General features: G+C 41.6%; 1 protein-coding gene across 1 annotated transcript in view; it reads right to left on the bottom strand.

The window, feature by feature from the left end:
* Window positions 1-12,500, bottom strand: part of ctnnbip1 (catenin, beta interacting protein 1) — a 27,719-nt gene that overhangs the window by 14,447 nt on the left and 772 nt on the right. Inside the window, exons 2-3 of the mRNA XM_080015074.1 lie at window positions 978-1,092; window positions 14-104 (exon numbers count right to left, since the gene is read on the bottom strand). Of these exons, the coding sequence (XP_079871200.1) occupies window positions 14-104; window positions 978-1,073 (187 nt within the window). The 5' untranslated portion in view covers window positions 1,074-1,092. The remainder of the gene's footprint in view (window positions 1-13; window positions 105-977; window positions 1,093-12,500) is intronic.

Below are 12,500 nucleotides of genomic sequence, written 5' to 3'. Positions count from 1 at the left end.
CAGGAACCCTTACCCTGGTCGATGTTGTGCTGTGGTAGTTGGCTCATCTGGCTGTGGACCACGCCTGCGTAATTCCGGAGAAAAGCCTCTTCACTGGGTGTCAGCTGAGAGGAATTAGAAGGTGATATCAGAGATTACTACGCACGAGAAAAATAATCTGGGTGTGTATTTATTTTGGGGACACTGAACTCCACGCCGGACTGCATTTTATTGGTACATCTATTAGACGTGCCACAGTTACAAGGAGCGTTGTCCTGCACCTTTGGATCCCCAATCAAGGTCAAGGTTGCAAATCCTGCCTGTGGCCTCATCCGTTTCTGTTTTGATTGATATGATTGATATATTTCAGAATGACTGTTGGATTATTAGGGGGCATTGTTGCCTGTAAATATCCTTAAAGAACATGGCCGCCTGTTTACTAGTCAGCACACACATTTTACATTACCCCCGAAAATTTACCGGATCCTCGCTCACATTTTTTGATTTTTAATATGCGTTAGTGATTTTCAGTGGGAACGGAAGGTAAAGTAGGTTTCTCACCATATGGGCCGGATTTTCAAAAAAAGGGGGAACAGAGACAAGATAAAAAAAATCTAAAACTATCAACAGGAAAATGGTCAGGGATAATGTAAAATATGCTTAAAACTCAATTTGATAGAGGCCAGGACCTTAAAATATGCGTGTCCTTGTTATACAAGTGTGCAATATAACAGTCTGCTAAATATTCCCTATAGTTGTTGTGAAAATCAACGTTTCAATATACAGAATGCAACACAATCACAATCAATATCACAATCAATAGCAAGACAGAGGTCAACTAGAACTTTCCTTCCGTGGTGATTAGTAGTCATAGCAACAACCGGGGTTTTTCCTCCTCGTACATCACTAGACAGCGCTGCACAAGGAGGAAACGAGGAGATTTCTCGAGGCTATACTATCACATTTCATTCAGGCACACACCGGGCGCCAATACGTACATTTGATCCCATCTTCTTGAGCATGAGCAGGACCCGCACTTTCTGTTGGATGTACATCTCTTCAGGAGACTTCCCTGGGGTCTCCTCTCGGTTCATCCCCCCTGCTCCCGTGGCTCTGCACACACAGACAGATTGATGTTAGGAAGGGCCGGAAAAAGAAGCCACAGCGAGGCAGCATGTAACCCGGGCATCGAAACGTGATACCGTTACGGCATTGATCGAGCTGTATCAATACTATCAAGTACGGGAATATTCTGTGTTATTCAATATGACATTTTGATACCCAAGTATTTTATCTCTTTAGCTTCAGGAAGACAAAAATAAAAGTCAAGTTTTGTCCGGTAAGTAAATCTTTGTAAATTAACTCACTATTGTTGATATAAAAAAAATAACAAAATAGGCATTGTAAAAAGTATTGTTTAAGAACTGGTATCAGAGTAGGTCTGGGTGATATCTTGTTATAATATCGGTATTGTGATATGAGACCAGATATCATCTCGGATTTCTCGGAATCTGGTGATGCGGTTAAAGGTTGTCTTTAACGCTACATTTCAGTCAAGTAATGCAATTTTCTGAACTTCATAGACTGTTCTAGATGTTCTAATCAACGCCTCTACCTGCTTGGTCATAATATCTACATTACTAATGATCGTGTCTCAAATATCTCCAGTGTGCAAATCTCTTCTCCCAGGGCCGGCACTGGGAAGTTGGAAGTCGATGTGGTTTCACACGACAAGACTGATCGGTGACAGGGAGTCAACAAAAAAAAAGAAAAAAAAGAAGAGCAGAATTTAAATAAGAAATATATGAAAAGTCGAGAGAAGAAACCAAAGTAGGTATGTTGTGTGTTTTTCCTGCTGCTGCTCTGTGCACTCCCATCTCTCCATCTCGAACGCCCCCGTCGCCCCGTGTCTGCTCTCATTGGCTGCAGCTCGTTGTTCACTCCCGAGTCAATTCCCGCGAGACATTAAACGCGCTTGATGTTGAATCGCGTCGCGAGCAGTTCACACCACACGCTCCCGGCTCGCGGGAGATTTTCGTCCGATTTGGAGCTCTGAAAACCAGCCCAGAATGACGTAGTTCTGAACTCGGCACAAGTGTTCGAATTGAAGAGCTTCTGATGACCTTCAGTCAGTTAGAAGAAGACAATATGGCAAGAAAAAGATTCTAAGTATATAATCTTTAATTCTTTCAAGACAAAAGTAAAGTATACACTTTTTGATAAAACACCCGTGTGCATGTCTCCACAGCGTGACGCGTCTGGAGAGACTCACGGCTTCCATTGTCCATGTCCAACTTTGGACTTGGCCTGGACTTAGGTGACCGAACAGGAGTCTGATCGCCGTTGTGCGGAAATAAATAATAAGTGGATCTTTCATGGCAGAGGCACAGGGTTTTACGTGTACACACGCAGGTGAGAGCCTAGATCAAAAAGCATTTAAGCATTATTTTTTCGAGCATCCCCCCCTGTGCGCTTCGGGACTTCTCTCAGTAGTTCCCTCTTGCGGCGCAACCTGGGGGAACGCTCGCTCAGAAAGCAGAGACGCTGTCAGGTAAAGCAACACCAAAAAGAAAAAAAGACAGATTGAATGACTGATCAGTGGCATCTTAGAAGCTGTTATAGACAGCCTTACATTATGGTAAAACTGCCTATGGAGAGTGAGAGAGTGACTGACTCTGAAGAAAATTATATCGGGCCGAAGGTGGGCCTGCCCACTGGGAAGATTCCCTGACTACCAGTCCACCCATCTTTACCCATAGTCACGAAATATCGTCAAATTGTCGAGATCGAGGTATTCATCCAAAAATATAATGACATTTCAATTTCTCAATATCACTCAGCCATATATCATATATCAACAGATCTGTGAAATTAACAAAAAATATATATTTTTTTAAAACAATACACAGCTCTAGCAACAGAGCAACATGCACATAAAAGAAAGGAACTGTACACTTTTTAGAATATTTAGCCAATCTTGAAAAAAAATCGTGAAAAATCATATTAGACAACGATGTTATCGAAGTTCCAACTGTGTTTATAGTTTCCACAGAATAGAACTACAGTAGCTGAGCTAATGTTCCACTTTTTCAGTGGAATAGAATAAAACTTGAAATAATAGTAATATACCTATTGCAGAAGAGCCATATCTTAGACATTGAACATCAGAACACAAACATTTTGGGAGAGTCAACTGATGCAAACTCACCTAATTCACATTCTATTTATTGCGACATTTCCAATAATGATTGAAAATTCCTCTTCAATTTGGATGAAAACACATGATTGTAGCATCTCACGATTTTACAAAAAGATTGCGATCAGGCAATTATGTAATAATTGTGAGAGCTCTAACTCCTACGAACACAGTATTCTTTACAGAAAAAATAAACAAAAGCATGGGGGCTATAATTAAGGCTACATGTTTTAACTAGACAAATGAGATTAAATTTGTAGGGGATTTCAAATTCTACCAGCGTGAGTGATCTTTTTTTTTTTTTTATACAAAAAAAAGCACTAGTGGCAGTGGAAGTGCTTGGCCTCGTCACGGTGTAGCCACCGTGTAGGTTTGGCACCACGCCGTGTGAATGGCTGTCATTAATATTGCATGGCGCTTTTCACACAGACCTCACTCCTGCATAAGCCCACCAGCTCCTGCTCTCCCCATCACTAATGACCTATTTTACAGTCAGTCTGCAGGGATGCAAAATACAGGGGCAGGAAAAAAAACAAGGAGAAAAAAAGGCAAGGAAAGAAAGGCGATAAAAGGACCTGCCATTTCTAATGCGAATGACAGAGAGGGGATGGGCGCCGCTCTGCCAGCACACACACATCAAGGTTGGCTATTGTCGCGTTAGATGTCTGTTATAATAAGGCAACAGAGGAGGCTTGACAGGTGGCCCGAAATCTATTGCGAAAAACACAGAAAAAAAACAGTATTTGACCCTGAAAAACAATCTTATTGATATTACAAAAGGAAATAATTTTCAGAAGTAAGAAAATATACATCTAGAGCATTCAATTTGGGCTTGCGGATTTGGTGGGGTGAATATCAGTATGTGACTACGATTTTTATTTTCTTCCTCCTCTCCAGTCGGAATCTTTGGTAAAATGTCCACGGGGGCCACACTGGCTATGATAGTTCTGGCAATTTCTTCCGGCCCCTTATCTATACAAAGGACAACTAATACATGTAGACAGCCTGTTTGATGTGGGGTTATATTTAATTGAGAAGCTGGCTCGCTCCCCACCCACCCCCGTTCCCAGAGCCCGGGGGTAGGACGTATGGGGCACCATAGGCTGGTTTGGGTGCCACTGTGAGCAGACAGAGCCATTCAGCTGGCGACCGTGCTTTTAGCTATAGTCATCTGTATTATAATATCCCCTTTCTGCACATTGGACCCAACAACACTGTTGATTTATTTTGTTTTCGTATATAACAGGCCAAAGAAAATATCAAATGAATTATGAATTGCTAAGAAAACAAATAAATAGAAATATATCATGAGACAGTATCTAGTAGCAAGGGCACCGTTACAAAGTATATATTTTCATCATTTCAATTTGTGAAAAAAATTGTAATATCAATAATTTGTTTGTAAGTTATGCAACCATTTTGCGTTTAAATGAAAAACCACCATAGTAATAAATTAATTGAAATATATTGCTGCTCCAAATATTGTAAAACTGCTCTTGCTGAACAAAAGGAGCATATGGGTGATGCGCTCTAAATTGATTGCCAGGAAGAGTTGAAGTGGAGGACTGAAAGTACGAGACGCATGAAAAGATGGAGAGAGGCGCCTGTGTCAGCGCAGTTGCTGGAGCACCTTCGGGGATTGGAGGTGGTGGTGGGTGGAGGGTTTAGCGGGGGCAGTGGCAGTGTCTCAGAGCACAGGCGATGACACGTTTGATCATGTCTCTCCGCTCCTGACATCAGACAAATGGAAGAGCCAAGACCCCAGGCGAGCAGGAGGCAGGCTGGTTGGCAGGGAGCTCTCTACAAGCGACACGACGCAGGGGCAGATGAAAACGCGAGGACACTAAAATGTCCGCCTCAGATGCACGCCGAGTGTTAAAACTGTGAGTGCACGTGAGGAGAGATGGAGAAAATGGCGAGAAATGTGAGGAAAACGTCTTGGACGCATTAATGCTCACAAATGGCTTTAAATTCTCTCTGACAAGTTTACAATTCTTTTTTCAGCTGCAGTTTCACCTAAAGAAAAACAGAAGACGGCTTTACTCCATGTTCATCTTCACAATAAAAAGGCCTCCAGACTTGTCTTTTGATCTGATGTTAGCTTCTGCAGCTCAGAGAACGGCCACATTTAGTACGATCCCTGCTTACACCCGGCTGTTTAGGGAGGCGTGATTTGTATTTTTGTCCCCCTGAAGAATTGTTTCATCTCGTCCGATTTTCACCACCTCCCCAAGGAACTACCTCTGTAGGAGGAAGTGAGAGAAAGAGTGAAGCCATTGGAAACCACCCCAGCTCTTCTGACAATTGTACACATGTTGCTTTAGGTGGGGAAAGGTTGCACAGAAGACATGATGCCCAACTGGCTCATAGCTGAAGAGATTAGAATCGACTGCATAACCTGGTTATTTGTGTGAGAATGTGAATAAGTTATGATTGTACAAAGGGAAGGTTCGTGCTCCAAGCAATCTTATTTGTCAAGTGTTGCATTGCGTTTCTAACCTTCCGTTCCAGCAATCCGGAGCTAGTAACTTATTATGTTAACACACAACTGAAAAATCCATGAAATATCATGATCATATTTTAACTTGTGCATTGCAATTAAAAAAAAAAAAAAATCATTATATAACAATAGATAGTTGCGTCGTCTAAATGATATAGTTGCGTCGTCTAAATTATAATGGTAGAGAAGAGATTACTTCCGATTTTTGGTCATGGTATCAGAATGGACATCACCGTCAGGTTCAATTGTGATGAACTTAAGTCAAATGATTTAATATTGATTAATATTGAATTTTGGTTTGTTCCCATTGTGTGACAGTTCTAATGTGTGCAATCTATTCAGCATTTACATTTGCAGGTAGGTTAGCCGACATGTGATGGATGAAAAACAATGAGGAAAAACGAGGCATTTCTCAAGGTCTACTTACGAGAAGAGCAGAATGTCTGAGGATATTTAAGTGTTAAGCAGTCATATATGGTAGACAGACCCAACAATGATGCTAAAAATTAAGAAATCATATAATTATGTTTTTCAATAACTCCAGTTAATTTCCCCCCAATTAACTGCAATCCTCAGGCAGCTGCCCTTGGCAGAGTACAAACTTAAAACGCCAGCGCACGTACGTATGCGCCACAGCTACTTTATCACAGTGCTCCTTCATGATTTCCAAAGCTTTTTCACTTTTTGAACATATTTACGCCCCTATGGAAACCCCTGGTCTTTACCTTTTATTGCACCTTTGCCATGAGTAACATTTGAGTGACACTTGATACGCTCAATTTGTCGCTCAATTTGAGACTAAACGTTGTGCCGGGCCGCTCTTTTCCTCCCATTCATTGTGTCCACTATCAGCTCAGATTCCTCACACTAGATTCCTAATGAGTGTTCGAGATGAATCATGTGCTACGTCCTGATCCAATTCTTTAGAGGAGATACAAACCCAAAACCCTGGACTATTTATAGACACCAACTTTTTAGAAGAGTCACATGCGTGCAACTTCAGCAAAGCAACGTCCACCTGTCCCTCGCTTATTAGGCGTATGCGCTAACTAAGACATGACTTACCCAACATTCATATGATCTAATTCAGAAATATAAATATACTATTTGTTCCTTGATAGCATTTATGAATTTAAAATTCTGTAAGCACCTCATTAGGAATGGACCAATATCAACACCGGCTAAAATGTATTGAAAGATATCTCCAATGCACATATCATTTAAGTCTTATACCAAGATTCATATCAATCATGTCATGTTTTTTAAGAGAAACAACTTGATATTGTTTTTTCTATAGAGATATTGAGATAGCCATCTCAATTGATTAAAAATGTTTTTATGATTATTGTTGTGAACTAATGACCCCCAACCAGTCATAACAACATTAAGATTCAGTATCACTATATGAAGAAGTGGTATTTTCAATTAAACTCACTTGGTTTGCTTTGTTTCTCACAGTAGTGAAACCCTTATGTAGTTCGTCAATACAGTATATGTATACACATATATATTAATAATTGTAATATCTTAAAAAAATATTATCTTTTAATGAAAAATTCGAAATAATAAAATCATTTGTCTTCCGAGCAATAGCTATGACAAAAAATAATAGATAATAGTCACTGTTCAGTTTTTAGAAAATGCTTACTTTGAGGAATGACGTGTTGTCCTTGTCATGACGGTTCCTGTGTTATTCTGACATGTGTTGTTCTCGCTTCGCTCTCAGGGACACAATAAGGATCCTACCAAATCCTTTGTGTGGGGGCCTGACGTTACGTTCCTAGAGGTGGGCTCGATCTACACTAATCCCCCCAGGGATGCTCAGCCTGCCTCACAAGAACGTGGCTAATATTCCAGAGGTAATCAAAGGTTTTCTTCAGTGCTGATCTAGCCCTAGCCCTACCCCCGCCCCCCACATCACTCTCTATGTATTGGGCTCTTGTCAGCGTTGTGATGTTGGGCTGTGCTGGTGCATTGAGCGAGAACCCCAGGAGCTGTCTGAACCTCACCAGGCAGCCTGGCTAAACCTCACATGGCAAATATTGAGATGAAAAGTGCCAACAAACAACCCCAGGGCCATCTCCAATCAGTAAATACTGCAAGGGATAGTATGGACTGTATTTCTGTCCATCCTCATTACTCAAGACCCCTCTATATACTGTATATACAGGCCATATTACTCTGATACGGGCCTCCTCGTACCAGCTTGTGATTTGATTTTGAAATTCAGTTGAAGACCGTCTTCATGTTCAAAGCCTGTGTTCAATGCCTAAGTTGGCATTTGTTAATGACCCCCAAAGTATTTGCTTTATGTTCCAGCTTTGTGTGCGATCCATTTGTTTTAACGGTCTCCAACCCACTTTTACTACTCTTTTCATCTTTTTGAATCATTATTTCATTCATATTTGTAAAACACTTGTAAACAGCTGTTTAGATAAGTACACAATTTTCTTCCTATGTGCTGAAAACTGTGCAGTGTTACCAATGAGGACAGCATGCATTCTATGGAGAGATGCTGCTGTTTGGGAATAACTTCTGCAAAGCTGGAAAAGCAAATATAAAAATATAACCAGCACATTGGTATTAAAATTCCAAGTAAGGGTAAGAAGGGGACTAACATATTTAAATAAGGGGATGGTAGCTCAGGCGGTAGAGCTGGTGGTCTAGTCATCTAAAGGTTGCTGGTTCGATCCCAGGCTCCTCCTGCTAGCATGCTGTAGTGTCCTTGAGCAAGACACTTAGCCCCTAATTGCTCCTGATGGCTGTGTCCATCGGTGTTTGAACAATTGTAAGTCGCTTTGGATAAAAGCGTCTGCTAAATGACTAAATGTAAATGTAAATGTAATGTAATAAGCCATACCCTTGATTCTGCCAAAGCTACGGCCAGATTTTCTTTAGCCCCTCAAAATGAGATCAGACCAATGTCGAATGAATTAATTTGCTGCATCGCAGAGACCCTGCAACAGTGGAGTCAATGCAAGTATATTTATCACAGTCACAGTTGTAACAAGCTTTACAGCCCCATATTTACAAGACGATTTGAAGACACCCTCTAGCTAAAGCAGGCAAGGAAAAATGGTCTGTTTATTGTTTACACTTGACTTTCAGTAAAAACGATTTATGAGATCAGTACTCGGTATCAGTCGATACTCACAGTTTAGGTTTTCAAAATTGGGATTGGTATTAAAAAGATGGCATCAGCCCATAACATTGGATTTTGCATACACAAGTGCAAAGCACTGCCCATGTGGAAAAAGTTAACATAAGAAAATTTTACATGAGAGAAGGGCATCTCAGGGCAAGTGTTTCAACACTGTGCCCACACTGCACCCTGGGGTGTAATAGGCATCGGCTGCCAGGGATTACAGAATGCAATGTGATAGTTGCTCACATTTGACAAGGGTCACCAAGGCCATGGGGCTCTGCAGCGCACTGGACACACCATACAGGGGCCAATCAGCTTGTCAAGCCCATCCTTCCCTTTGGACTCACATAACCTATAATATCTAATAATTATGCTAATGGGATCTATTCCGAGGGAAACTGAACAAAGGAGTTCTGAGCCTTGGAAAATGTGATGTGCAAAACAGGTCAATAAAACGGTGGAGGCAGGAAAGTTAGGAGGTAGAAATAACTTTTTATCAAATGTGAACTGGTCTGGAGTAACAGGCAAATGTGTGAGAAATTCAAGTAGGACGGTATTTATGCCAGCTCACTTTGCAAACATTTATGCCTGCTTCTCGTGAGCAGCTGTGTCAGGGCAGGTCCATAAACACTAAGGGTGTCATGATTCTCCAAATCCAGGATTCGATTTGACTGTCGATTTTTAGGTCACGATTCGATTCAATTTAAACATATGTCTTATTGAGGAATGGGCGCAGCGGACCGCTCCGTGGAGCCGACCACAGCTCGCCCAACTGTGGGCAAGCCACGGTCAGCTCCGCAGAGGGGCCCGCACCCCCCGGCGCACACTGCATTTGTTTACCGGCGAATCTTGACTGTGAATCGTGAAACCCTTAATAAACACAAATGTAGTGACAAAAACAGAGAGACTGTAGTGAGGACACACACAAGGGACTCTTTTCCAGACTACATTTTCCAGATTTGACAGTAGATCAACGTATGAATCAGTGGTGTAGTCCAGTATGAAGTTGCGAGTACACAGTCAATTTATCATGTATGGGCCTTGGATGCACCCTAGTCTCTACACAAGTATTATAAATGAACTGAAGACCAGTACTGAAGCATACCTGCAAAGTACTGGTGCTAGCTTGCAAATTAAGGAGCCGAAACCCTCCCACACTAGTCTGCTAAGAGTGCACAGTAGTGTGACTAGGGCATGGAGGCTGAGCAGACCGAAAACAAGCGTAGTGATTTGGCTCATGACATGGACAGAATTTTTCATTGGCTTTGTCACCTTTGTTTCACACCCATATTGGCACCTTCTATTCAGCTTGCTGGCATGCAAACTTCAGCTTGACAAGCACACACACTTTCTATTTTCCTGAACACAGAAAAAGAATGATGTCATGTTTGGCTGCTCATTTTGTAGCAGACATAGAGTCAGATGGGTTAGTGGGCAGACGGTGTATGCCTGCATATCACGTAGACTACACGGCTGTTCTGAAAGGGAGTGGATTGTTGTCATATTGAGGTACATTAGACTAAAAAAAAACGTCAGAGGTCCTGCAATAGACACTACAGGCCAAAAAGGCCCTGGCTTGCTCCAACTGCATGTATGCATGCTGCCTTTGTGTGAAGCCATCTCCTAACATGTACAGTGCCAACAACAATGGCCACAGTATTTCGGGACAATAGCAATGAAGTCGATTGTAAAAATATGACTGATAAGTAGGTCATGTCTTGTTGTCAACACATGAGGCATGAATTCAAATGATCTTGTTAAACTACATAAGCTTAGCAGCATTTTAGAGAGACTTGTTTTGGCCCTAGAGTTTATTTAGTCCATAGGCGGTTCAATAAATTATGCTATCTCAAGGTCATGTAAATAAAAAAAAAAAGTGCTGGTGCTGTATCGCCTAAATAACTTGTATCACTTTAATGATATATTTACATACATAACATGTTATTATACATGTCAACAACATCAGCGATGCAAATCATTTGTATTTTTCTTAATGTCTATAGGGCAGCCTATACAACACACAATTGAATTTGGTCTATAATCTTGCTATGTCTCTGCTTACACCACGTGGGCTCACTAAGGAACTAAAGCAGAAGCTGCTGCCTTATGCTGATCCCTTGGGGAGAAGACTGACACATTTCAAAAGTGCCAAGATCAAGGGACCGAATAGAATTCTGCTTTGTGAAGTTCTATATATTATATGTGGCAGGAACAAAGCCTAACAAGACTATACACCCCCCCCCCCCTATTTGGTTCACTCCAAATATTCCAGCGCCAGAACACTAATAACAGCATGACATAATTTATTGTGCAAGGTTGGAAAATAAGGATTTAATGTAGATTTCGTTGTTCACACACACACTTATTCATTATATATATATTTCCCAGACACCTCAGCGGTGCAGAAAGTCTGAAAATCCACACACACACACACACACACACACACACACACACACACACACACACACACACACACACACACACACACACACACACACACACACACACACACACACAATTTTTCTGGTGCTTCAGACTCACTGCGTAAACACAACTGATTGTAAACATTTGTGCAAGAAGGTATGACAATATGAGGCTACAACAGGCTACTATGGGGCCTGGGTAAAGGTAAAGGGATAAGTACTTGTGCCAAACACAGGGCATGAGGTTAAGAGATGAATCAGCCCACCCCTCTCCCAGTCTGCTTGGAGGTAGCTGATGAGGTCCCCCTTGGGGACTGGGGGGTTGAGCAGCCGCTGAAGAGCACCTGCCCTGGCTGTGAGCGGGCAGGAGGACCACGGATCCTGATCAAGCTCCGAAATCAAGCCAGCTAAGGGTATGTGGAAATGAAGGCGGTGGTAGCATAAGGTGGTGCATAACATAGTTTAGTTAGATGCCAGGGGGATTCGGAGCCAAACTCTCACACCCACTCTCCCTGCAGCTCTCCTCCATGCCCCGGCAGGCGTCGTGCCAGCATCACAGCTGAACATGTTGTCAGCAATCTGACAGTTGGGGAAAGCTTACATTGTAAGGGAGACTGGCACAAAGCATCCATGGGTGGAGGAAGATAAAAATAGAATGTGGTAAAAGTTGATTGCATCAGTTATGTAAAAGATTACGCAGGTTGACAACTTCAAAATGCAGTCATATAATAAGTAGACTGACTGACCGGTCAAAGAGGGAACAGACAGCTCTACCAAACCCCCCCCCCCCCCCCCCCCCCCCCAAAAAAAATGATCACCCATATAGATATGAGGTTAAAGACATTTTTCAATATTGCACATTTGGGGTGAAACTAGTACGTAGTCTGCCTGGTCCTACCTTTCCCGTGGGAAACAAGGCTTTGTATGGTTGTTTTTGGCACAGTCTCACACTATTAGTTTGTCGTGTTTGAGTTTTATTTGTTATCAAAGAAGGCAGAACACTGATTAGGTTGTTTATAAAAAAAAGTAATATATATATAGTTCATATACATCCATATACACAGTTGTAAAACTGTATTATGTTATAACCATTTTGTTTTACACCCTGGTACACAAAGTATATGTACAGATTTGTATTCTATACATATGTATGAGAACTCGCAGTTTCCTACTTGTGACTTAATTCTGATCGGCAAATAGAGGCAATGAGTGGTCAGTTATTCCCGATTAACATATCTGTTAATTATGACCGTTGCC

Source organism: Zeus faber (assembly GCF_960531495.2).
Source record: "Zeus faber genome assembly, chromosome: 15".
NCBI classification, from domain to species: domain Eukaryota; kingdom Metazoa; phylum Chordata; class Actinopteri; order Zeiformes; family Zeidae; genus Zeus; species Zeus faber.
Note: the sequence above shows the minus strand (reverse complement) of the source record. Positions and strands in the feature narration are given on the sequence as shown.